The 26210-nt window shown below is 46.8% G+C and overlaps 2 protein-coding genes across 3 annotated transcripts in view; both read right to left on the reverse strand.

Annotated features, from left to right (window-relative positions):
* Positions 1-11189, reverse strand: part of Uvrag (UV radiation resistance associated) — a 317269-nt gene extending 306080 nt beyond the window's left edge. Inside the window, exon 1 of one of the 2 annotated variants that reach the window (XM_042689000.1) lies at positions 10898-11189. In XM_042689000.1, the coding sequence (XP_042544934.1) occupies positions 10898-11014 (117 nt within the window). In that variant the 5' untranslated portion in view covers positions 11015-11189. The remainder of the gene's footprint in view (positions 1-10897) is intronic. The other variant, XM_042689006.1, reaches the window with a different exon arrangement.
* A 10939-nt stretch (positions 11190-22128) lies between these two features.
* The window catches only part of Dgat2 (diacylglycerol O-acyltransferase 2), a 36385-nt gene continuing 32303 nt past the window's right edge, over positions 22129-26210 (reverse strand). The window contains exons 7-8 of the mRNA XM_042690069.1: positions 25145-25347; positions 22129-23187 (exon numbers count right to left, since the gene is read on the reverse strand). Of these exons, the coding sequence (XP_042546003.1) occupies positions 23033-23187; positions 25145-25347 (358 nt within the window). The 3' untranslated portion in view covers positions 22129-23032. The remainder of the gene's footprint in view (positions 23188-25144; positions 25348-26210) is intronic.

Consider the following 26210-nt stretch of genomic DNA (forward strand, 5'->3'; position numbering starts at 1 on the left):
GAAAGAAGGAAGGAAAGAAAGAAAGGACATTAAAGTAAATTTTAAAAATAAGGTTTCTATACTCAGGGGAGAAACACAAAAGCTCGATGCCTATGTGCCTCTGATTATCTAAAATAATATTTATCAAAATGAACTCCAGAAAATAGAAACAAGAGAGGGCACAGAAATGGAGGAACAAAGAATGAACAAATGAAGCAGTGGAACAGAGTAGAAACTATGCTGAAAATGAACTATACAACTGTAGGTGCAGACAGAAGGGGAAAACTGGAAGAACGAAAGAAGGGGTGACATTATCCAAAAAGAAATGTACTCATTACCTGACTTATGAAACAGAAACCCATCTGTTCATCACCTTTATAACAATAAAAATAAATAAAATTCAAAAATAACAATTATCTTTCTAGGTGAACACCCACCAGTGGCTCACACCTGTAATCCTAGTTACCACTCAGGAAGCTGAGATCTGAGGATTACAGTTCAAAACCACCCTAGCCAGGAAAGTCTGTGAGATTTTTTTTTTTTTTTTTGAGTCCAGTCGTGGGACCTGAACTCTGGGCCTGGGCGCTGTCCCTCAGCTCTTCAGCTCAAGGCTAGCGCTCTACCACTTGAGCCACAGCGCCACTTCCGGCTTTTTTCTTTTTGCTTATGTGGTGCTGAGGAATCAAACCCAGGGCCTCATGCGTGCAAGGCAAGCACTCTACCACTGAGCCACCTTCCCAGCCCTTTGTGAGATTCTTTTTTGTTTTGTTTTTTTTTTGTTTTTGGGTCCGGTTGTGGGGCCTGAACTCTGGGCCTGGGCACTGTCCCTCAGCTCTTCAGCTCAAGGCTAGCGCTCTACCACTTGAGCCACAGCGCCACTTCCGGCTTTTTTCTTTTTGCTTATGTGGTGCTGAGAAATCGAACCCAGGGCCTCATGTGTACAAGGCAAGCGCTCTACCACTGAGCCACCTTCCCAGCCCTCTGTGAGATTCTTGTCTCCAATTAACCACCAAAAATCCAGAAGTGGAACTATGGTTCAAGTGATAGTTAGTTTTGGGCAAAAAAGCTTTAGGGACAGCACCCAAGTTCAAGCTCCAGACAAGGTACCAATAAATAAACAAATAAATAAGTAAAGTTTCTAAATAGGTACAAACATGTAAAGGGAAATTAGATATACATAATATTATATAACATAAAATATTATATGTTTTATATATATAGTATTATATATTAAACTAATCTTTATATCTGCTTCTGTCAAATGGGTCCTGTTTCCCCTTCTCTCTTTAAGCTATAAAGTTCTGCAAGGGAAGGCTGGGAATGTGGCTTAGAGTTAGAGTGTTTGCTTAACAGGCAGGAAGCCCTGGGTTCAACTCTTCAGTACCACATAAACAGAAGGGCACTGAGGCTCAAGTGGTAGAGTGCTAGCCTTGAGCAGAGAGGCTCAGGGACAGTGGCCAGGCTGAGTTTAAGGCCCAGGCCCAGGTCCAGGAGTGACAAAAAAAAAAGTTCTTCAAGGGAAGCTCCATATGTGAAGAAAATTTGGAAAAGAAATCATACTATCAGTTCCTTCTATATTATGGGCACAGTGCTAGGTACAGGGGCTGTGGAAGGCAATTTAACACTTTTCATCAGGTGAGTGATAGGTAATAACCATAAAGGAGAATGGAAGGCCTAGACTGAAGCCCTTGGGTTGATGTCAAAGTGTCTTTTAAAAGTTACCCAGACTTTCGATTCCTCATCTGTAAAGTAGTTACTGATATAAAGCTTCATGCAGAAAAATTACAAATAATTTATGTAGATACTCTGTCCCCAAGGAGGTAGAGTATGGGCTATCAATAGTGACTGGCTTCCAGCGAGCAGTACAGGCAGAGGTGAGGTGTGAGGAGGAAACCTCCAGCACAGGGACCTGACCTGGCAGATACGCCATGTGGTATGTGTGGTACTGTAATTTATAATAAGGAATATGAATTCTGGTCTCAGTCCCTATTCCTAGCACAGAGCTCCTGAAACCTTTACAAATTCCTAAGCAATAGGGGTGCTAGGAAAAGCTTTTCTTCTAACATTTGGTGTTTGACCCTGATTACTGACATAACCCACATAACTCCATGGCGTTTCCTGGGCAATTGGAGAACTTCTGTCCTAAAAAGGTGACTCTTTGTAGGCTCTTGGATCAACAGGAAAACCAAATTATGATTAGAAGATTGGAACTTTAAGCCCAACTCCCACCAAGAAGGGGAGAAGGGCTGGAGACTAAGTAAAAAATTAATACTGCTTACTAATGAAGCCTCCAGAAAGAAAAATCCCAGAAACCAAGAAGAGTGAGGTATCCTCAGAGGGCATGAAAGTTTGGCTCCCTTCCCCCATTCGGTTCCTCTAGCTGTCTACCTATATCCTTTGCAACATCCTGTAAGGAAAAAAAAAAAAAAAAATCAGGAAATTGAAGTAACATACTTCCCTGAGTCTTGTAAGCCTCTGTAGCAAATGACCATGGAACCCAAAATTTACAGCCATTGGCCAGTTCTGGAAGTTCAGACTTGAAACTAGCATGTCAAGTGGGGAGAGAGTCTTTACCTATTTAATAGGATGCTAACTGGTGATAAGTGTCAGAATTGGAATGACTTCTAGGCAACCATGTATGATCCAGTGGAGAACTTCTTCATGTGTGTGGAAAATCCTCCACATCTGGTACCAAAAGTTATGCTGAGAAGAAAAGTTTTTACTATTATACCCCCACTTTAGCTGGTGATGACAGAAATTAAAATGAATGATGAAAAGTCATGCTATCTATGTATACATTGGAAATGATGAAAATTGTACTTTATTTCTAAGGTCTTGCTCTCTACAGCCCATATACTTCATCCAATTATGAGAGAGAGAAAAAATAAAATTAGACTAATTCAATATACATGCATCCTACTACAACACTAAAAAGACAGGACCACTATGCCAGTAGTCTGGCCTAGAAACATCCATCAGGTAAAAACTAAAAAGGATTGATGGGAACCAGTGGCTCACTGTAATCCTAGCCACTCAGAGAGCTGAGATCTGAAGATCACAGTTTGAAATCAGCCCAGACAGGAAAGTACTTGAGACTCTTATCCCCAATTAACCACCAAAAAACTGGAAGTGGAGTTATGACTAAGTGGTAGAGTATCAGCCTTGAGTGGAAAAGCTAAGGGACAGCACCTAAGCCCCAAGCTCAAGCCTCAGTATTACCCACCCCCTCAAAAAAAAAGGATCTCTAGCTGGGTACTAATGGCTTATGCCTGTAATCCTAGCTACTCAGAAGGCTGAGATCTGAAGAACAGTTTGAAGCCAGCCGGGGCAGAAGTCCATGAGACTCTTAACTCCAATAAACTACTCAGAAATGGCCAGAAGTGGCTTTTTTCTGTGGCTCAATTGCTAGAGATCTAGCCTTGAGCAAAAGAAGCTCAGGGACAGCATCCAAGCCCTGAGTTCAAGCCCTAGGACTGGCACCATAAAAAAAAAATTCTGAATAGACATATTGAATTTTTAAATGTAGTCTGTACAAACAATGGAATACTATTCAGCCTTAAATGAGATGAAATTCTGACACAGCTACAACATGGTGATCCTTGATAACATTATACTAACAAAGCATAAAATTCTACTCTTTTGAGGAACCAAGACCAGTCAAATCTATAGGAACAGAAAGTAGAGCTGGGCACTGGTGGCTCATATCTATAATCCTAGATAGTCAGGAGGCTGAGATCTGAGATCTGATCATGGTTCAAAGCAACCCTGTACAGGAAAAAGTCCCTGAGACTCTTATCTCCAATTACTCACTAGAAAATGGGAAGTGGCACTATATAGCTCAAAAGGTGCTAGCCTTGAATGAAAAGCCTCCAGGGACAACACCCAGACCCTTAAGACAGACAAATATAAATACAAAAAATATGGGGGGGAGGGGGGCCGGGAAGGTGGCTCAGTGGTAGAGCACTTGCCTTGCATGCCTGAGGCCCTGGGTTTGATTCCTCAGCACCACATAAGAAAAAAGAAAAAAGCCGGAAGTGGTGCTGTGGCTCAAGTGGTAGAGCGCTAGCCTTGAGCTAAAGAGCTGAGGGACAGCGCTCAGGCCCAGAGTTCAGGCCCCACGACCGGACCCAAAAAAAAAAAAAAAAAAGGGAGGGGGGGGGGTGAAGGGATTTAAAGTAGGAGAAAATGAGGGAAGGGATAATGCTTGCTGAGAAACATACTTATTACCTTATTTATGTAACTGTAACCATCTATATACATTACCTTGACAATAAAAAAAAAATTTTTTTACTCAGATTTTAAAACCATGAGCTCACCAGGCTCCAATGGTTCACACCTATAATTCTAGCTATCTATTCAGGAGGCTAAGATCTGCGAATCACAGTTCAAAGCCAGCCCGGGCAGGAAAAGTCTAATAAACCACCAAAAAAACAGAAGTGGCACTGTGGCTCAAGTGGTAGAACTCTAGCCTTGAGCTGAAGAGCTAAGGGACAGTGCCCAGGCCCAGAGTTCAAGCCCCATCACCAACAAAAAAAAAAAAGATTTCAAGGAGAAAATTATAGTAAAAAAATTATATAAATTATATTAAAAAATTATATATAAAGTCTTGCTCCAGGGAATTCTTGTCCTAAACCCCTGATTGCTCCCCTATCTTGCTTTTGATAGGTTTAGTTCCTCATACCAATAATGTGATTTTTGCCTTTATAAGCTTTGTATTAACTCCATTCTAGGCTAAGAGTTCTTTGGGACATGAGTTCATGCACCGTCACCGTAAAAAAAGACTCATAATAAAGACTTCAGATTCAATCTCTCAAAAATAATTAATAAATTAATTGAAAATGAAAAATAATAAAACCCACATGCAAAACTATGGGCTCATGTATACATTTTCTATGAAAAGTCTGAAACTTGCTCTAAATTCTTAAGTAATGTGTGACTTTGTTAAAGGGTCACTATGCACCATTAAAAAACTTCCTACAACGGGCCGGGAAGGTGGCTCAGTGGTAGAGCACTTGCCTTGCATGCCTGAGGCCCTGGGTTCGATTCCTCAGCACCACATATGCAAAAAGAAAAAAGCCAGAAGTGGCGCTGTGGCTCAAGTGGTAGAGTGCTAGCCTTGAGCTGAAGAGCTGAGGGACAGCGCCCAGGCCCAGAGTTCAGGCCCCACGACCAGACCAAAAAAGAAAAAAAAACTTCCTACAAGCCCGGTGCCAGTAGCTCATGGCTGTAATCCTGGCTACTCAGGAGGCTGAGATCTGAGGATCACGGTTCAAAGCCAGACCAGGCAGGAAAGTCTGGAAGACTTTTTTTTTGGGGGGGGGGGGGGGGTGTCAGTCGTGGGGCCTGAACTCTGGGCCTGGGTACTATCCCTCAGCTCTTCAGCTCAAGGCTAGCACTCTACCACTTGAGCCACAGCACCACTTCCAGCCTTTTCTACTTATGTGGTGCTGAGGAATGGAACCCAGGGCCTCAAGCATACAAGGCAAGCACTTTACCACTGAGCCACCTTCCCAGCCCCTGGGAGACTCTTATCTCCAATAAACCACTAGAAAACCAGAAGTGACACTGTGGCTCAAGCAGTAGAGCGCTTGCCTTGAGCTGAAGAACAAGGACAGCACCCAAGCCCAGAGTTCAAGCCCCACGACCGACCGAAAAACAAAAAAAACTTCCTACATTCTGAGTTACTAAGAGTGTGGCTGGTTTATACTATACAAAGGCTTAAAGCCTTTGGAGAAGAAAGAAATTCTCTCAATGGAGGTTTTTAAGGACAAGAGCATATTAAATGTCTTCAACCACAAAACACAAAGATCTCAGGATTCGAAAAGCTAAGGGTATGAATATAAAGAACCTTATTCTTCAGATGAGCCTATACTGATGCACAATGAATAATGAACTGCAACTAAAAATTAAAGAGCAAACATCATCTTCAAACTACACTAGGCACTCAGGGCTCACATTTAATCCTTTAATCCTAACTATTCGGGAGACTGAGAGCTAGGGATCAAAGTTCAAAGCCCAGCCGGAGCAATAAAGTCAGTGAGACTCTTGTTTTGTTTTGTTTTTGGTCCGGTGGTGGGGCCTGAACTCTGGGCCTGTTTTGTTTTGTTTTGTTTTTGGTCCGGTTGTGGGGCCTGAACTCTGGGCCTGGACACTGTCCCTCAGCTCTTCACCTTAAGGCTAGCACTCTACCACTTGAGCCACAGCGCCACTTCCGGCTTTTTTTTCTGCTTATGTGGTGCTGGAATCGAACCCAGGGCCTCATGCATGCAAGGCAAGCGTTCTACCACTGAGCCACCTTCCCAGCCCCGTCAATGAGACTCTTATCTCCAATTAAGCATCAAAAAGCCAGAAGTGAAGCTGTGTCTCAAGTGGTAGAACATCAGCCTTGAGCTAAAATGCCAAGAGACAAGTGTCCAGGCAGTGAGTTCAAACACCAGTACCAGTACCAAAATAAAAAAAATTTTAAAAAGTACTTTAGCTAAATGCAGAAGAAACTGCTTCAGAGAAGGGACAAACAAAAAAGGCACAGGGTGAATAATTTTGAAATACACTACAACAACATAGGAAAATAGCATTTTAAAAAACTCAATGGGGCTGGGAAGGTGGCTCACTGGTAGAGCGCTTGCTTTGCATGCATGAGGCCCTGGGTTCGATTCCTCAGCACCACATAAGCAAAAAGAAAAAATCCGGAAGTGGCGCTGTGGCTGAAGGGGTAGAGCGCTAGCCTTGAGCTGAAGAGCTGAGGGACAGCGCCCAGGCCCAGAGTTCAAGCCCCACCACCGGACCAAAAAAAAAAAGAGAGTCTCACAGACTTTCCTGTACAGGTTGAGTTTGAACCATGATTCTCAAGTCTCAGTTTCCTGAGTAGCTAGGATTACAAGAGTAAGCTACTGATGCCCAGCTTGAAATCATACTTATTGTCAGAACTTTGAAGGTGCTGCTGAAATCTTGGGAGCATCCACAAATGTGACTGACATCCTCTGCTCAGCTCCTAAATGTCAATAATACAGAGAAATAATACTGCTGGCTGAGAAATCCAGTCTCGAGTAGGCTGAGAACCAATGATTTCCACTTTTATCACAGCAATCCTAAATCAATAATAAGGTTTGTTTGTTTAGAAATATCAACACCTTATAACTACAATGAAATGAATGGCAGACATGCTTAATTTTTAAAGTGATATTCAAAAGAAAGCTGCTAAGGGCTGGGAAGGTGGCTCAGTGGTAGAGTGTTTGCCTTACATGTATGAGGCCCTGAGTTCGATTCCTCAATACCACATAAGCAAAAAAGGCCACAAGTGGCTCTGTGGCTCAAGTGGTAGAGTGCTAGCCTTGAACTGAAGAACTGAGGGACAGCACCCAGGCCCAGAGTTCAAGCCCCACTACCAAAAAAAAAAAAAAAATCCAGGAAGGAAGGAAGGAATGGAGGAAGGGAGGAAGGGAGGGAAGGAGGGAGGGAGGGAGGGAGGGAAGGAGGGAAAGAAAGAGCAAGCAAGCTAGCTGCTGGGCAGTAATGGCTAATGCTTTGTAACCTTAGCTTCTTGAGAGGCTGACAGTTCTGGGACTGAAGTTCAGGGTGAGCCCAGGCAGAAAAGATCCTAAGTCTCCTCAACTTACACATGAAACTAAGATTTGGACGATAGAGGTGCAAAACCAGGCCAGGTAGCAGAAAAGTTAAAAGGATTCCACCTCCCCAGAGGAAAAGCTGAATCACACTTATGATCCCAGCAACAACCAGAAGCTTACTTGGGCAGATCAATGCTCAGATGCCAGTTGGGTGGAAAGAAAGACCATATATCTTGCTAGACACCTGTACTGGTGGTGGCTCATGCCTCTAATTCTGGCTACTCAGGAAGCTGAGAACTGAGGATCATGGTTTGACGCCAACCTGTACAGAAAAGTTTGTGAGACACCTTTTTTTTGGCCAGTTCTGGGGCTCAAAGCTAGCACTCTACCACTGGAGCTACAGCACCACTTCTGGATTTTTCCGTTTATGTGGTACTGAGGAATTAAATCCAGGGCTTCATGCATGCTAGGCAAGCACTTTACCACTAAGCCATATTACCAGTCCCTTGTGAGACTCTTATCTCCAATTAACCACCAAAAAGCCAGAAGTAGAGCTGTGGTTCAAATGGTAGAGTGCTAGCCCTGAGCAGAAAAAGCTAAGAGACAGTGCCCAGGCCCTGAGTTCAAGTCCCAGTACCTACACAAAAACAAACAAAAAGGCCTAGTCTCAAAATTAGCCATTGAAAAGCAGAGCTGTTGGTACAGCCTAGCAAGCACAAGCCTGTTTAATATCACCAAGAATGAAAGCTAATGATGGGCTTTTGGAATTACCTAAACATTTGAAATTTTGCAAAATACAGGCAAACAACAATTTAAGGCTAAATATGAAAAGCTTTATATGTACAAGTGTGCACAGGGCTGGGAAGGTGGCTCAATGGTAGAGTGCTTGCCTTGCACGCCTGTGGCCCTGGGTTCCATTCCTCAGCACCACATAAGCAAAAAGAAAAAAGCCGGAAGTGGCGCTGTGGCTCAAGTGGTAGAGCGCTAACCTTGAACTGAAGAGCTGAGGGACAGTGCCCAGGCCCAGAGTTCAGGCCCCATGACCGGACCAAAAAAAAAAAAGTGTGCACACACTTGATTCTCGCAAACAACACTAAAGTTAAAAAAAGACAAACTGAAGAGTATTATTTAGCATAATTCCACCTATATAAAATACAAACACAGGCAAAACTGATCTCTTGTGTCAGAAATCAAAAAATGGTTATTTGGGAGGAAGAAGAAAAGTAGAAAGAAAGTACACAAAGAGAACTTCTGGAATGTTCATGATTTTGCATTTCTTAATCTAGACAGTAGTTATATAATCATTCACTTTGTGACAATTCATCAAGCTGTACACTAATCATCTGTGCTTTAGACAGATAATCCAACCACAGAAATGCTTATTGTTTAAAATACTACACATTTATATCCCCAAAAGCTGAATATTTTGATCCAGAAAGCTAATTATCAACTGCAAAAATCAATAGGTTTTGTTATATAGGCTGCCTTCCAATAATTCCAGAAAGATGACACCCTCAGAAAGCTGCAAATAGCGTCCTCCTCAGTGCCCATAGAGCTTTCAGCTGTCCACTGAAGCCACTGTATGTCCCTTAGCACCAATATAAAAATTTGGCAGACACTGACAGATGCACTTGAATTCATTCCACGGACACTTTATGTGCATTACTTCTCCAGGGGTTAAACTGTGAACTGTTATCAGCAAACTGGCTCTATGAAGTAAATGATGCTTTCTTTCTCTTTCCTAAATCCCATGTGTTCTCAAAGCTCCCTTCTCCAGGCTGCTTTCAACAATGCCCACTACCCCTTCCCCTCCCACTATCCATCCCCTCACATTCGTCCTCCCACAGGAGCATAATTCACATGAACGCTCCATCCACACTAGGCTGCCTGGCCATGCTCATGCCCTCCTTACAACCTCACAGCACAATTCAAACTTCACTGCCCTGGAACTCCTAATGTTCGCCACCAACTTCCTGCCGCAACACAAAACCAGAGCACACTTTAGCCTACCCTTAAATCCTATTGCACCACCAAAAGCCTGCCATCTGCAAATCCCTCTGCCTATCCACAGCCACCACTGTGGTGGCTATTAGCTCCAACTTTTCTTTTTCCCTTAGCGTCCCCCCCCCCCCCGCCACACACACACACACACACACACACACACACACACACACACACACACACACACTTTTGACACATGGGAATCCACCCCACTGCCCATGCCTTCGTTCCTCTCTCTGAGATTTCTTTAGGAAACCTTTCTAAGTCTCTCTGGTAGGATGGAAAGTTCCAGGCAGGATATGAAGAAGGAACTTGCTCTGTCCAGTGTGGAGGTAATGGAGAGAAGATTGCTCAAGTTCCCAAGCAAACAACAGAGTGAAACAGCTACGGAGTCAGACTGCTCCATTCTGAAACCAGCCCTCCACAAACGAATAAGCTTCGGTTTCTTCCATTACAAAACAAGGATAATAAAAACAACCATCCCGGGGAACTGGGCACTAATGGCCATTGGACACTTCGTACAAATCCAGCACGGAAAGTTCCCAAAGAGTGACAGTTTGCCGGGTACTTCAACTCTAATGCTAGCATTCCTGCAAAGTCTGCCCCGAGGAGCCAACAGGAAGCAATGGATGAGGGGGAATGAGTAGTCTACAGAGAGATAATCGGATATTTCAGCTCTCCAAGCTCTGGGTTCCCTCCTTATCTCCCGACAGGGTGGATCCCAGATGCCCTCAAAGCCCTTGCTTGAAGGATGGGAACGACACGAATAGATAAAAATCCTCTTCCCAGATACTGACCCAAAGGAATGAAGGCGAAGAGTGTTCTCATTACTAAAATGCGAACCTGGGATCAGCGGATTAGACAGGAACCCCCAAAACCCAGATAAATTTCTCTACAAGGGCTGAGGGAAGTAGCTCAAGAAGCAAGGGCTGGAAACCCCAACTCTTCCCGGCTTCCGCAGCCGGCGGAAGGGGAGAGAACGGGAAAGCCGCGCTCGGGCTGGTCTCGAGGGTCACAGGGACTCCTCGGGTGCCTTCCCTGGAGGAAAGAGGGGCAGGTCCCCTCACGGGGATCCCCGGCTGCCTGCGGGCGAGAGGCGGGCCCTGGGGGAGTTCCTCTATGCGGGCGTCTCACCAGCCCATCTCGATAACGGGGTCTCCCAGAGATTCGACCCTCGCGGGACCCCTCCCCTCGTCGGCTCCCCTGACAGCCCTCGGCGGCGCAGCGAGCTCTCCCGGCCACCTCTCGGCGTCTCCCGACTGGCCCGGGGGGATGGGGGTCAGCCCACGCCACCGGGTCCCCACGCGGGGCCTCCGCGGTCCCCGCCGAGCGCCGCGCGCCGGCGGGCTTACCTGCTGAGACGGCAGCTCCACATGCAGGGCCCGCGCGGCAGAACCCGGCGGCAGAGCGGTGGCCGGGCCCGGGGGCGGCAGCGGGACCGGGCCCCCGACCGACGCTGAGGCGCTCATCTCGACCCGGGAGCCGCCGAGCGGCGGGGCGGACCCTCCTCTGGCATTCGCCTCCGCTTCCGAGCCACGACCCGCCAAGCCCCCACAGCCTAGAAACTCCCCGCCCGAGAGGCACGACCGCTCGGTCCCCGCGCTGGCCGCCGCCGCTGGCTAAGGAAGAGCCATATTACCGCAGTGCAACCCCCCTCCACCCGGCTGAGAATTAGCTCACTCATTGGCTCCTCTCATATAGGGGCGGGACCCAGGAGCAGCCAAGGGACATACTATTGGGTAGTAGGTCAGTCCATCGCCACCCGGAATGGGATGGAGGCGGAGGGACTGGAGGCTGGCCTCAATTGCGTCTGTCAAGCCGGGGTGAAACCTGGGGCGTTGCTTCTTTTTGTTCCAGCCTGATTGGTTCTTCCTCAATGAAGGGGCGGGGTCTTATGATGGAGTCGCAATGGCTATTGCTCGAGATCACTGTCAATTGTCAGTGATAGGAGGAGAGGTGGAGTCTTGATTAGACTGAGAGCGCGCCTAGGCTCTCGTGTCACGTGCAGAAAGCTGGAGAGTCACCTGATTCGTGAGAATTAGTCTTCAGAGCCACTTCCGCCCTAACCTAGTTGCCTTGGTAACAGGCCTCCGGGGCAGGGCGGGGACCCCCTTGGCACCCACTGGGTCTGGATTGGTATAGTCTTCCCTTGCTAGCTCCGGGAGGAGTTCCCCCTCCTCCCCCCCCCCCCCCCGAACTGGTCTCCTCAACGAAACGAGCACTAAAAAGGAATGTTCTGTGGCTCAGCAGAGAGCACCACACAGGATGCACTGAGACCCGAGGACCCGTCGGACGGTCAGGTCCGCTCTGCCACCTCCAGCCCTCAAGTCCTCCCTGAATACTGCGCGCCAGGTGTGCCGGCGCCCGCGAGGGCGTCATCGCTGTGGGTGGGTTGCTTACACTAGAAAGCCTTTCCAGTCTCTCCTCCAGACTAATGCTTGCTTGCCCCATCAATCTCGGGCTGAGATCTCTCTCTCTCTCTCTCTCTCTCTCTCTCTCTCTCTCTCTCTCGCTCTCTCTCTCTCTCTCTCTCTCTCTCTCTCTCTCTCTCTCTTCCTCTCCTCTCCCCCTTACCTTCTCTTTCTCTCAAGCACACGCATATAAACGGAATTCCTCAAGCAAAATGACCTGATCTGATTCATCACCATATCCCCACTGCCTGACTGAAGAAAATTTTTTAAAAAATTGTCTTCATGAAAGACTTCTTTGATCATAATAATAGGATTGATAACAGTTGCTTTTATTTCTTGTGCCAGTCAGTACTCAGGGCCTTGCTCTCTCACTTGGCTTTTTCCACTCGAGGCTGCTGCGCTACAAATTGAGCCACAGCTCCCCTTCCAAGCAGTTGCTTTTGTAAGTAGCACTAACTCTGAGTCATTTTGAAGGATATTGATCTGTGGGAGACACCGAGAGAGAGAGAGAGAGAGAGAGAGAGAGAGAGAGAGAGAAAGAGAATTCTCCACCACCAAAACTGATTTAACAGAACACAGCTTTCAGAGTCAGACACAGCAGGACTCAGGCATTTCTGTAATCTACCTACTCTGCCTCCTTTGGCTCTGTGTCTCTGCACAAATTAGCTCCCCACCCTCAGCTTTAGTTTCCCCATCTGTAAAATAGTAATAGCATTACTGTGGGAATTAAGTGAATCAACAGATATGCAAAATCGATGGATTAGAAACATTTTTAGTGGGCTGAGGGTATAGTTCACTGGTCATGTGGATGCTTAGCATTCATAAAGCCTTTATTCAATCCCTAACAGAAAGAAAGAAAGAAAGAGAAAGGAAAAAGAAAGGAAGAAAGAAAGGAAGGAAGGAAGTGAATTAGGGCAGGAAGGTGGCTCAGTGGTAGAGTGGTTGCCTTATATACATGAGGTGCTGGGTTCAATTCCTCAGCACCACATAAGCAGAAAAAGCCAGAAGTGGTGCTGTGGCTCAAGTGGTAGAGCACTAGCCTTGAGCTGAAGAGTTGAGGGACAGCACCCAGGCCCAGAGTTTAGGCCCCACGACCAAGGGAAAAAAAAGCCTAGCTACTCAGGAGGCTGAGATCTGAGGATGGCAGTTCAAAGCCAGACTCTGAGGCAGGAAAGTCATGAGACTCTTATCTCCAATTAATCACCAGAAAACTGGAAGTGGTGCTGTGGCTCAAGTGGTAGCCTAGAGCTGAAGAGCTGAGGGACATCACACCAAAAAAAGTGCTATTTTTTTTTTTTTTTTTTTGCTGGTCCTGGGGCTTGAATTCAGTGCCTGGGCACTGTCCCTGAGCCCCACAACTGACCCACTCCCCCTCCCAAAAAAATTATATATAGCCAGGCACTGGTGGCTCACACCTGTAATCCTAGCTACTAAAAAGGCTGAGATCTGAAAATCCATGACACCCTTACTTCCAATTAACCATGAGAAAACGGGAAGTAGTGCTGTGGCTCAAGTGGTAGAGGGCAAAGAGCTAACTTTTATCACAAAAGCTCAGGCCTGAGTTCAAGCCACATGACTGACAAAAAGAACAAAATCCTAAGTAGCACATAAGCATACTAGCTTTCAGAAAAGCACCAAAAGTTGGATCTGATTTCATAGCTGGATCATGTGAATTGTCACACTGTCTCGGGTTCTGGTTCTGAATGGCCCCTCCTGGCTGGAGCCCAGGAGGTGAGGTCAGGTGTTTTTGTTCAGACAGTAGTTGGGAAATCCCAAATCACCATCTAGCTCAATTCATGTGGTGCGGATCTAGTGGAATTTCGCAGAAAACACCTTTTTGTGTTTAAAATGTCTTTGTTTCCTGAGACTGCCATATCAAATTACCATGACCAAAGCAGCCTAATCCAGCAGATATTTATTCTCTCATACTCTGGAGGCCAGGAGTCAGAGACCAAGGTTTCAAGAGAATACTTCCATAGGACACCAGTAGCTCCTGCCTGTAATCCGTGCTACTTATGAGGCTGAGGTCTGGGGACCAAAGTTCAAAGCCAGCTCAAGCAGGAAAAGTCTATGAGACTCTTCAATTAACCAGCAACAAGCTACAAGTGGAGCTGTGACTCAAGCAGTAGAGCACTAGGCTCAAACAAAAAAATCTCAGGGACAGTGCCCAAGCCCTGAGTTAAAGCCTCAAGATCACACACACACACACACACACACACACACACACACACACACACACACACACACACACACACACACACACACACCTTTTGCTTTTCCTACTAGTAGTGGCTTCCAGCGTTCCTTGACTTATGACTGCAGAAGTCAGGTGGTAGAGTGCTAGCCTTGAGCACAGAGAGGCTCAAAGACAGAGCCCAGGCCCTGAGTTCAGTACCACAAAAAAAAAACAAAAAAAAAACCTCTGTTTTTTCTTTGTCCGTCGTGGAGCTTGAACTCGTGGGGCTTGCGCTCTTTAGCTCAAGGAGAGCGCTCTACCGCTAGTGTCACAGCGCCACTTCCGGTTTTCCAGTGGTTTATTGGAGATAAGAGCCTCAAGCACTTTCCTGCCCAGGCTGGCTTTGAACCGTGATCCTCAAATCTCAGCTTCCTGAGTAGCTAGGATTACATGCTTGAGCCACCTGCACCCAGCTTTAGCCTCTGTTTTCACAGAGCCTTTTTCCTCCTCTTCCTGTGTCTTTTAGTCCTCCTCTTATAAAGTCTTTTAATACTGGCTTTTAGAGCCTAGCCAGATAATCCAGATTTCATCTTAGAATCCTTCATTTAATTGCATTGACAAATGCCCTTTTTCCAAATAAGATCATCTTTACAAATCCCAGGGGCTAGAATTACAAACTGGTGGAACATTATTCAAGCCGCTATACAAGTTAAGAAAAAAGACCTAAAGAGAAAAACAAGAAAGCACTTCTCCCTCCTGTTTATCAGCCAAATTTATTACTTTATTCACAAATGTCCCTTTATGTCTAGCTCCTTGCTAGATGCTAAGAAATTATACCAGATCATCCCTTCCATCCCCATTAAAGCTACCCACTCCTTGTCAGAGGACTCAAACAATCCTGTACCTCAATGCTGGGTCTGAAGGAAGCCCAGGGACTAGTGAAGCCAGAGAAAATAGCTGAGAGTCAGATTTCACAGTGTGACATTGAAACAGGATATTGAAGAAAGTTCACTGGGGGAGGGGGTCAGCAGAGACAGCTGGACCCATTCTCACCACAGCTATTACTAAGGTTCAGTTCTTCAGAAACTGACTGCTGCATGCTGTGCTGAAAATGCAGACCTAAGTCCACACCCACCTTAGTCTTCTCTGACACAGTATAAACCCTAGGAGAACTGGAAATATGACCTCTTAGAGATAGGGGAAAACTCAGCCTGCTGCTTGTATTCAAGAAAATGTATGACAGGTTAGAATATGGCTTAGTAGTAGACTGCTTGCCTACCATGCATGAAGCCCAAGGTTCAATTCCTTAGTACCACATAAGCAGAAAAAAAACAGAAGTGGTGCTGTGGTTCAAGTGGTAGAGTGTTGGCCTTGAGCAAAAAAAGCTCAGGGACAGTGCCCAGGCCCTGAGTTCAAGCCCCAGGACTGGCAAAAAAAAAAAAAAAGAAAGAAAAAAAGAAGAGGGCTGGGAAGGTGGCTCAGTGGTAGAGCGCTTGCCTTGCATGCCTGAGGCCCTGGGTTCGATTCCTCAGCACCACATAAGCAAAAAGAAAAAAGCGGGAAGTGGCACTGTGGCTCAAGTGGTAGAGCGCTAGCCTTGAGCTGAAGAGCTGAGGGACAGTGCCTACGCCAAGAGTTCAGGCTCCATGACCGGACTCCCCCCCCAAAAAAAGAAGAGAAAAGAAAGAAAGTATATGTCTTCAGGCTGCCCTGTCTCATACCTGTAATCCTAGCTACTCAGGAGGCTGAGAGCTTAGGATCAAGTTTTGAAGTCAGCCCAAACAGAAAAATCCAAGAGACCATTTTTTTTGTTTGTTTTTAAAATTTTTTGCCAGTTCTGGGGCTTGAACTCAAGGCCAGGGCACTGTCCCTGGGCTTCTTTTGCTCAAGGTTACCACTCTACCACATAAGCCACAGCACCACTCCAGCTTTTTCTGTTTATGTGGTACTGAGGAATTGAACCCAGGGCTTCATGCATGCTAGGCAAGGACTCTACCACTAAGCCACATTCCCAGCCCCAAAACTTCATCTTAACCAAAAGCCAGGTATGGTATTGTGGCCCTATTATCTCAACTCCATGGGAGGGTGAAATCAGAAGGATCATAGTTCCATCTGCCAGCCCAGGTAAACTCCAGAAAGCAACATCTCAACAGAAGAAATTGGGTGTGCCAACACATACCTGTCAACCTACCTATAATGGGAAGATAGGCCCATGCCCCAGCAAAAAAGCAAAACCCTAGTTTAAAAGTAACCAGTACAAAGCCACGCACCAGTGACTAATGCCTGTAATCCTAGCAATTTAGGAGGCTAAGATCTAAGGATCAAGGTTCGAAGCCAGCCCAACCAGGAAAATCTGTGAAACCTTATCTCCAAGTAACTACCAGAAGAAGCCAGGAATGGAGCTATGGCTCAAGTGGTAGAGCACTAGCCTTGAGCAAAAATAAAAACAAAGCTTAGGGACAGTGCCCAGGCCCTGAGTTCAAGCCCTGGGACCAATACACATACATATAAGTAACCAAAAAAACCAGGGTACCATGGCTCAGTCCTGCAATCTTAGCTAATCAGGAGGATGAGATCTGAGAATCATGGCTCCAAGCCAACCTGGACAGGAAAGTCTGTGAGACTTAGTGACTCATTTCTAATTAACCACCAAAAAGCCATAAGTGGAGCTATGGCTCAAGTGATACTACCCTTGAGCAAAATAAAGCTCAGAGACAACACCCAGGCCCTGAGTTCAAGCCCCAGAACTGGTGTGCGCACGTGTGCGCGCACACACGATTTCTTGGTGGGTTTTTTTTGTTTTTTAATAACCAGTGTCGGGGAAGAAGACTAGAAGCTGAGCCAGTACCTGGCAGGGAATGTCAACCACAATGGAGTCTATATTTGTGATGGTATAGACATGAAATAATTTATGTTTTGGCTGCTGCATTGAGGGGATTCAGGGCCGGGGGAGCAGAGAAAATGGAGTAATAAATCATGATGCTTCTCACTGAGTTTGAGGACAGTTGGAACAAAGAACTGGCTGAGTCCATAGGAGTGGTTGCTGCTTTCCTTGGTTAGGCTGCATCTGTGACTGGGGTCTCTCTCAGGCAGGCCTGGCATTCCCAGGCCCCAGAGAAGAAACACCTCAAATGTAAAATGGGGTGACTGGAGCAATCTAAACTGGGGTCAGACGTTCAGGAGCAGCCTAAACTGGCAGCTTAGGAGCTGCTGTGACTTTAGGCAAATTAATTCCTCTCTGAGCCTCCAGGTTTCAGGGGCGAGAGTGAACTAACATTTGCCAAGGACTTCCTGTACAAATGTCATCTGGCCAGTCCCCCTGGGACCTTGCAAAGCAGGTATTATCCTCTCTGTTTTATAAATGCCTGCAAAGGGACTCAGAAATGAACGTGACCTGGGGCTGGGAATGTGGCTTAGTGGTAGAGTACTTGCCTAGCATGTATGAAGCCTTAGGTTTGAGTTTTCGGTATCATATAAACAGAAAAGGCTGGAAGTGGTGCTGTAGTTCAAGTGGTAGAGTGCTGGCCTTGAGCAAAAGAAGCCCAGGGACAGTGCCCAGACCCTGAATTCAAGCCCCAGAACTGGCAAAAACAAAACAAAATAAACAAGAAATGAACATGAAAGGGATTGATGTATATACATGGAGGATCTAGACAGTCATGTCCACCTGAACTGCTTGTGGCAGTAATATTTTGCACTTTGCGAATATGTTTTCTGTAACGCACATTAAATAAAAATTATTAAAAAAAAAAAAAAAGAAATGAACATGACCGGCCCAAAGTCATGTGTTCTTAGTGGTAAATTGGTATTGTGAACCCAGGACTCTTGTCTCTCATGCACTAATTAGGATATGTCATTTAAGACTCAGCAGTTAAGAAAAGAATGAGTAACTGTAACCCCTCTTTACAGCACCTTTACAATAAAATTAATTTAAAAATTTTTTAAAGAAAAGAATGAAGGCTGGGAAGGTGGCTCAGTGGTAGAGTGCTTACCTTGCATGCACGAGGCCCTGGGTTAGATTCCTCAGCACCACATAAGCAGAAAAAGCCAGAAGTGGCACTGTGTCTTAAGTGGTAGAGCGCTAGCCTTGAGCCTTGAGCCTTGTGCCTTGAGCTGAGGGACAGGGCTCAGGCCCAGAGTTTGGGCCCCACAACAGACCAAAAGAAAAAAAGAAGAAGAAAGAAACGAATAAGAAGCTCTCCCTTCTATCAACAGCAGGGTAACTGCAAAAACCCAAGGATAAAACTCTCTAAGCAATGCTTCTTCCTCTTTCTCAACCTAAATAGTGAAGTCTAAAAATCTGAAGGGAAGGGCTAAGAATAAAGCAGTGTCAGCTCCAGGGCAGTGCAGGGAGGGCTTTATAGCAAAAAGAACCAGCACAGTGTGAGAGGCAAACCGAGTTGGCAGGAAGGGGTAGGAACTTGAGGAGAGGAGGATCTTGGGAGGGGTTGATTGGAAACAATTGGCAGAACTCAAGCAAGATGAGGAGCAAGACTGACTGCATAATTTGTGGCCAGAGTCCATAAATGAAAATGAAAATTCACAGTCTATTCAAATATTATTAAAAGTCCAGCCAGGGGAGTAAGGTTTGGTAGTTCATGCCTATAATTTCAGCTACACAAGAGACTGCGAAAGGAAGATGGCTATATGAGGTGGGCTCAAGGCAAAAGTGCAAGACCCTCTCTGAAAAATAAACAAAAAAGGAATAGAGGTGTGGTTTTTGCTTGTGGTTTAAAGCCCACCTGAGCAAACCCACAAGACTGTCTGAAAAAAACAACAATACAACAGCCAATTAAAAGCAGGACTGGAGGTGTGGCGAAAGTGGTAGATCACTTAGTAGATGCAAAGACCTAGTTTAAATCCCAGTGCTAACAACAAAAAATGATGAATTCCAGCACTAGTGGCTCATGCCTCGAATTCTAGGTACCCAGGGGGCTAAGATATGAGAATCATGGGTCAAAGCCAGCCCAGGCAGACAAATATGAGAAACTTTTATCTCCAATTAAACAGCAAAAAGCCTGATATAATAGAGCTTTGGTTCAAGTGGTAGAGCACTAGCTTTAAGGATAAAAAGCAAAACGCTTCCTAATCACATTGCAAACACCCAGGAACAAGGAGTATCAGGTTTGGAGAAAGCATGCAGTGAGCTGTGTAGCTAAAGGCAAATCCCATGGTTTTTTTTTTTGTGTGTGTGTGTGTGCCAGTTCTGGGCTTGAACTCAGGACCTGGGCACTGTTCCTGAGCTGCTGCTGCTTTTTTTGGGGGGGAGGGGGAGGCCTGAATGCATTTATTATTATTATTATTAATTATTATTATTATTATTTGGGACCATTCATGGGGCCTGAACTGGGCTTGGGCGCTGTCCCTCAGCTCTTCAGCTCAAGGCTAGCTCTCTACCACTTGAGCCACAATGCCACTTCCAGCTTTTTTCTTTTTTGCTTATGTGGTGCTGAGGAATTGAACCCAGGGCCTCATGCATACAAGGCAAGCACTCTACCACTGAGCCACCTTCCCAGCCCCATGAATGCATTTATTATTATAACATCATTAGCACATTTGTGTTCTAGGCCCAAGTCCCACAAATTGAACAAGGCAGCTCCTTCAAGCAGGTGCTGAGACCTTCAGACCTGGTTCTCCTGAGCTTCTTTTGCTCAAGGCTAGCACTCTACCATTTGAACCACAGTGCCACTTCCAGCTTTTTCTGTTTATGTGGTACTGAGGAGTCAAACCCAGAACTTCATGCATGCTAGGCAAACAATCTACACTAAACCACATTCCTAGCCCATCCCATGGTCTCTCTCTGCCAAGTTTCCTAAATATTTGCTCTAGATTATTTCTAAGCTTCTGTCTAGTCCTGAGCACTTATGAGTTTGCAATTTTTATCCTAGCTGCTAGTCCAGGGCCAGAATGGATAAAGGTCAAAATGTGAGAAGGCTCTTGGAAGCCTTATGACATCTGCCTAAGAACCATCCTCAGTGCCCCCTTGTGGTCATGTCTGGGAACAACAGGCAGAATCATGTAAATGATAATCAGTGGAACCACCCTATCCCTAGAAGTAAAGTCTTTTGGTAAGAAAGTTCTAGTTCCCTCTCCAATGTAACCCCTCCTCCGCCAGCATCCTCTAAAGTCCTTCAGGCAACACTTAAAAGAAAAGTTAGTTCACTGTTGTGGTGGGGGTATCCTCTAGAATTTGGGCCCCAGTTATTAGTGATGCTTTCCATGTTCACATAAAATTAACGATGGAGAATAATGGCCTCCCTTGATGGGATGACCTAGGTTAGGGTCAGGGCTCGTCCTGAAGCCAATGGCAGAAGCTGCTATTAAATATGGGATCAGCCTCAGACTTGGGAGCTAAGAGTGAGTATGGGGCTGAGCTTCTCTTTAAAAGAAAACAAAAACCAGGCTTTACCTCTGCGCTAAAAGAAATGAATAACTGACCTGAGCTCTCCTTCCTGAAACTTGTCTGCTTCACAGTGTGACAGAAGCCAGGTCCTGTCAAATCCTATAGGACATTTTCTTTTAAGCCCAGCATGGTGGGGCATGCCTGTAATCCTAGCATTCCAGGTGATGAGGTAGGAGGATTGAGTTCCAGTGCAACCTGGGCATGTATGAGATTGTCTCCAAAACACCCTCCCAGCACTTTTTCTCTCACTGCTTTGCTTTCCTCATTACTTAGCAACTCTGAAGAAACCAAACCCCTGCTCTTCCAAGCCAAGCCGCACTACAGACCCTGCGCCTCTACCACCACTTGTTCTTTCAAATCAGCAGTGCTGATCCAGGAGGATCTTTGCACCTGCCTCTCTGCCCTGGCAAGCTTCCAGCTACCCTTCAATGCTAGCTCAGGCATTATATCCTCAATGAGGCACCCCAGGTCAAACTCGAGGTATCTCTGTCACAGCTTCTACCACCATGAGTATTCTCAGCTGTTTCCAGCATTTGTCTCCGCAGCTCACTCCCAGTTTCTGGCATGGAGGAGCTATTCCTAAGGCAAAATGGCAAGGATGGACAGTGGACATTGGAAGGAAGTTGGTGGCCCTTTGGTATTAGGTGGGAAGGGGTTTAAGCTTAGTACTTAATGTACTTAGAACTCACCAAACTGAGTAGAACAAGAACAGACCAGCATGCTGGGTGCTGGTGGCTCATACCTGTAATCCTAGCTACTGAGGAGGATGAGATCAGAGGACTGCATTTCAAAACCAGCCTGGGCAGGAAAGTCCTCATGAGACTCTTATCTCCAATAAAACACGCAAAAAACAGAAATGGTGCTGTGGCTCAAGTGGTAGAGCGCTAGCCTTGAGCACAAAGAGGCTCAGGGACAGTGCCCAGGCCCTGAGTTCAAGCCCCACAATCACCACCACCACCACCACCACCAAAAACCCAGAGCAGCAGTGTCTCATGACTTTGTGTCTAGGGTGACAGTAGTCTAGGTGGTCCCTTTTTGCTACAGCTGTGGTAGGGAACATGGTTTGGGTAGCCCCTCTGCCATTCTGCAGAGCCATCCTTTGACAGCTTGCCTTTTAGCATTCATCCCCTTCTCTTTTGTGTGGGATGGACCTACACACTCATATCTATGAAGAGAACACCAGGCCTGCCTGAGACACCACTCCTGGAGGCTAGTTACAAAAGGCTGTGTCCTAGGATCACTTCACCCTGGCTTTTCTCATCTATCCTCATGAAGCCTGCTTTTACTCCACCTCTGTGGGAGTGCACTCATGACAAGGAACCCATAATGGCCTCTGGTTGATAGCCCAGGAGGAAGAGATAATCTCACCACTCACATGAGTATCTTGGGAAGTGGTTTGGGCTTGAGCCACCTATGGCCTGGGCCAACACTGGGACTGCAGACTTGGGCAGAGACCGAGCAGAGGATCCTGACTTAGGGCTGGGAGAATAAATGTAAAAAGCTCCTAAGTTTTGAAGCCACCTGTTACACAATAGACAAGCAGAACCCCAGAGGGTCCTGCAGGCAGCCCCAGCCCCAGCGATGACTCGTGGAGGGTTCTAGTTTCTGTTTATTTGTCTAGGAATATACAAAAGTCTGACATGGTACAGCAATCTCATGGAGAGAAAACACACAGGAGGGACCCCAATACTCTGAGGAAGGCACACATATGGAAAGCTAAGGATTGGGGGCCTCCTGTCCTGGACCCAGTTTATGAACAGAACAGGGGCCGGTCCTCTCACCAGACTTTGGGTGGGCTCAGGAAAACCAAGGCATCTGGGAAGTATGTGCTTCTCCAGGCCAAGGCTGAGCTGGGCGAAGTCCAGGCTGTCAGCCTCTGGAGCAAAACCAGTCACTTCCAGTCTGTGGTGAGTGAACAGTGCCTCGGGGAGAGAGCCCCGTCCCCAGCACAGTATCGCAGGGGGCCTGTTCGATTTGGACAGACTTGTGGGAAAGGTGAGGAGGCAGAAAGAACACCCAAGCTGGAACATTCAAGATGCTTCTACTGTCCTCCCCAAGTGGGAGAGCTGTGTCCTTTGTGTCCTCCCCCGAGTCCTACAGCCCCATGAGGGGGGTAGGAATGGAGGTGTTTATGGCTTCTACCTTGCAGCCCTGAGGAAAAGAGTGGATCATCTAACCAGCTTGGGTTTCTAAGGGCCCAATCAGGGCGAGCTTTCTCTATCATTTTGGGGAGGAGGAATCATAAAGGGGCTGTGTGCTCACCACCACCAGGAACAGGACACACTGAAAGTGAGAGAGCTGGAGATAGTGACTTGTTCCTTCTGAAAAAAGACCTAACATTGTAATGGTTTAACAAATTATAATTTCTTTTAAATAACCCACAGACACCCATCACGCTTCCAAATTTACAGAACAAAAAGCACTTGAGAATGCTCGGTAGAAAACGATTTTGCCCGCTGGTTCCTTCCAGGAGCTGACTTCTCAAGGGCTGGATTGGTTAGTTCACCTCCAGGACCTCTGTCTCTGGGAGGCCGAACTTGGTCTTGTGCCTGTCGAAGAGCTTCACCAGGGCCTCCATGTACATGGTGTGGTATAGGTCAATGTCCTGCTGGGTTGGGTGCTCCAGCTTGGGGATGGTGATGGGCTCACCCACTGTTGAGGAAGGATGGAAAAGGCATGAGGTCAGTAAATGCCATCAGCTATCCCTCCTAAGGGTCCAGGGTGATGCTAATCACTTGGCAGGGACTATGCTTCATCCCAGACCATCTCCTTCTATGATTGAGAAGACTGAGGCTCCAGAGCATGAGAAGGAAGCAGCCTAAGATCACACAGCAGAGAAATCAAGAGAAGATGAAATCAACTCACTATACCCAGCCAGAAGCTACCGTGCAAAGCATGGAATCAAGTGAACCATTCTACTTTGGCTCTACTCAGGGAAAGCTATGTTTCCTCATCTGTCATCTGGGGAATCCTCCTCATAGGGCTTAACTAAGGATCGTCTGAAGAATGGAATGTGCTTTGAACAGTAGGGAAGGACAGAAGTATGTGTGTGTGTGGGGGGGGGACCAACTCTCCCCTTCTATGCCTGTTTCTATTCTCTTATCCTGCTTATCTCCAAACCAGCCCATCCCTAGGTCAAATGCTCTTTGTGAGGTTTCTCCTCCAGCTCCCCTGTCACTCCATCCATCCAAGATACAGGCCACCACCACCAAGAAAGCCTGGAGACTGGTTCTCTGGCTTCCTATCAGGCCTGTTCTAACTCATTTGCTGTTCAGCAGCCCCAGGGGTCACTTTAAAATGTCCACCAGAACCAGTCCTCCCAGCTTTATACCAGATGAGAAGCCAAGGCCTTCCTCTGCCCCAGGACCTGTCCCCTCTCCAGCCACACCTGTGCTGTGGGGGAAGTGTGTGCGGCTGCCTCCACTCTGTCTAGGAGAGCTTTGGTCTTTGAAGTGCACTATTCAGGTCCACAAGCTCTACTGACATGATCTCTGGCCTGTGATCTTCAACCCATGACCACATACACGTGCCCAGCAGGTGATAAGACTGAAATTCTCTAACATGTCCCAAACACACCCAAAACAGCACAGCCAGTGTTTTGCCACACTTCTCATGGGTCTACGTTCCAGTTGCTTTTTTTTTGCCAGTTGTGGGGCCTGAACTCCAGGCCTGGGTGCTGTCCCTGAGCTCTTCAGTTCAAGGCTAGCACTCTACCACTTGAGCCACAGTGCCACTTCCAGCTTTTTCTGCTTATGTGGTGCTGAGGAATTGAACTCAGGGCCTCATGCATGCGAGGCAAGTGCTCTACCACTGAGCCACCTTCCCAGCCCAAAGACTTGCTGACTTCTTTCTTTTTGCTTATGTGGTGCTGGGGAATCGAACCCAGGGCCTCAGGCATGCGAGGCAAGTGCTCTACCACTGAGCCACCTTCCCAGCCCTGCTTTTTTTTTTCTTTTCCTCAAAAAGCCACAGAATCCTGTTACTGGGACTTCCTTTAGGCTACTCTTCTTTTCTTTTTCTTTATTTTTTGTAGTATTAGAGTTTGAACTCATAGTTTCACTTGAACCAGTCCTTTTTTGTTGTAATTTTTCTTTTCAGATAGGGTTTCTAATTTTTCCCTAAGATCAGCCTGGACATGATCTTCCTACCTATGTCTCCTGTATAGCTGGATTTACAACACCAGCTTACTGGCTGACATAGAGGGGGAGGGATGTCTCCCTTTTTGCCAGGGCCAGCTTCAACCTATGATCCTCTTAATTTGTGCCTTCTAAGTTTCAGAGATCTCCACAGTGTATGTAGCCCAGCTTCCTCTAGGCCATTCTTTTTGATAGCACTCTCTTCTGCCCTTTTGTGAGTACATAAATCCTATTATCTAACAGTGCCAGAGTCACCTCCTTGATAGGATCTACTGCAACACCCCCTCAACCTGCCTGCAGGGCTTTCCTCGTGAGACACTGTGCTCCAGGCCCTGGACTTTATGCTTTTTACTCCCTACCCCCACTGGCCACCTCCTACCTCCACTCCTAGTACCTAAGCGGTCAGAGCCAGGTAGCCTCCCAGCCACCCTGCTGTGCATTGGATGGCCTTCTGTGTGTGGGCTGGGACTCACCTACGGTGGTGATGGGCTTGGAGTAGGGCACTAGCCCCCAAGTATCAGATGAGAAGAGGCCTCGGCCATGGAAGATGCATGGGGCAAAGCCAATATACTTCTGGAACTTCTTCTGGACCCACCGTCCCCAGGAGCCCTCCTCGAAGATCACCTGCTTGTACACCTCATTCTCCCCGAAGGAGTAAGTAGGAACCAGGTCAGCTCTGCAAGAGAGAGGTCAGGGTCTGTCACACTGCAGAAACTGGCTTTAGTTCCTATGGTCACCCCTAGAGGACCTGGACACCAGGCAAGCTGTCCCTTGATTCTTAGGGTAGATCAGAACCTCTGGTCCTTCATTCCAGATTATTTTTTTCTTGTCAGTCCTGGGGCTTGAACTCAGGGCCTGGTACTGTCCCTGACCTTGCTCTAGGATATCTCTCTATAACTTGAGCCACAGCTCTACTTCTGGCTTTTTTTGGGTAGTTTGTTGGAGATAAGAATCTCAGGGGTATGCCAGGTGGTAGTGGCTCACACCTATAAACCTAGCTACTCAGAAGGCTAGATATGAGGATCTTGGTTTGAAGCAAGTCTAAGCAGGAAAGTCCACTCATCTCCAAGTGCCAAGTGGCACTATGGCTCAAGTGGTAGAACACTAGCCTTGAATAAAAGCTCAGGTATAGCACCCAGGCCCTGAGTTCAAGCCTCAGATCAGAGAAGAAGAAGGAGGAGGAGGAGGAGGAGGAAGAGGAAGAGGAGGAGGGGGGGAGGAGGAAGGGGGGAGGAGGAGGGCGAGGACCAGGAAGAGGAAGAGGAAGACAGGAGGAAGAGGAGGAGGAGGAAGAGGAAGAGGAGGAAGGGGGGAGGAGGAGGGGGAGAGGAGGAGGGCGAGGACCAGGAAGAGGAAGAGGAAGACAGGAGGAAGAGGAGGAGGGAGGAGGAGGAGGAGGAAGACAGGAGGAAGAGGAGGGAGGAGGAGGAGGACAAGAGGAAGAGGAGGAGGGAGGAAGGAAAAGCAGGGAGGAGGGAGGGAGGAAGAGGGAGGAGGAGGAGGACGAGGACGAGGAGGGAAGAGGAAGAGGAGGAAGAA

The sequence above is a fragment of the Dipodomys spectabilis genome, unplaced genomic scaffold, assembly GCF_019054845.1.
Source record: "Dipodomys spectabilis isolate Male_0828 unplaced genomic scaffold, ASM1905484v1 ptg000003l, whole genome shotgun sequence".
In the NCBI taxonomy this organism is placed as follows: Eukaryota; Metazoa; Chordata; class Mammalia; order Rodentia; family Heteromyidae; genus Dipodomys; species Dipodomys spectabilis.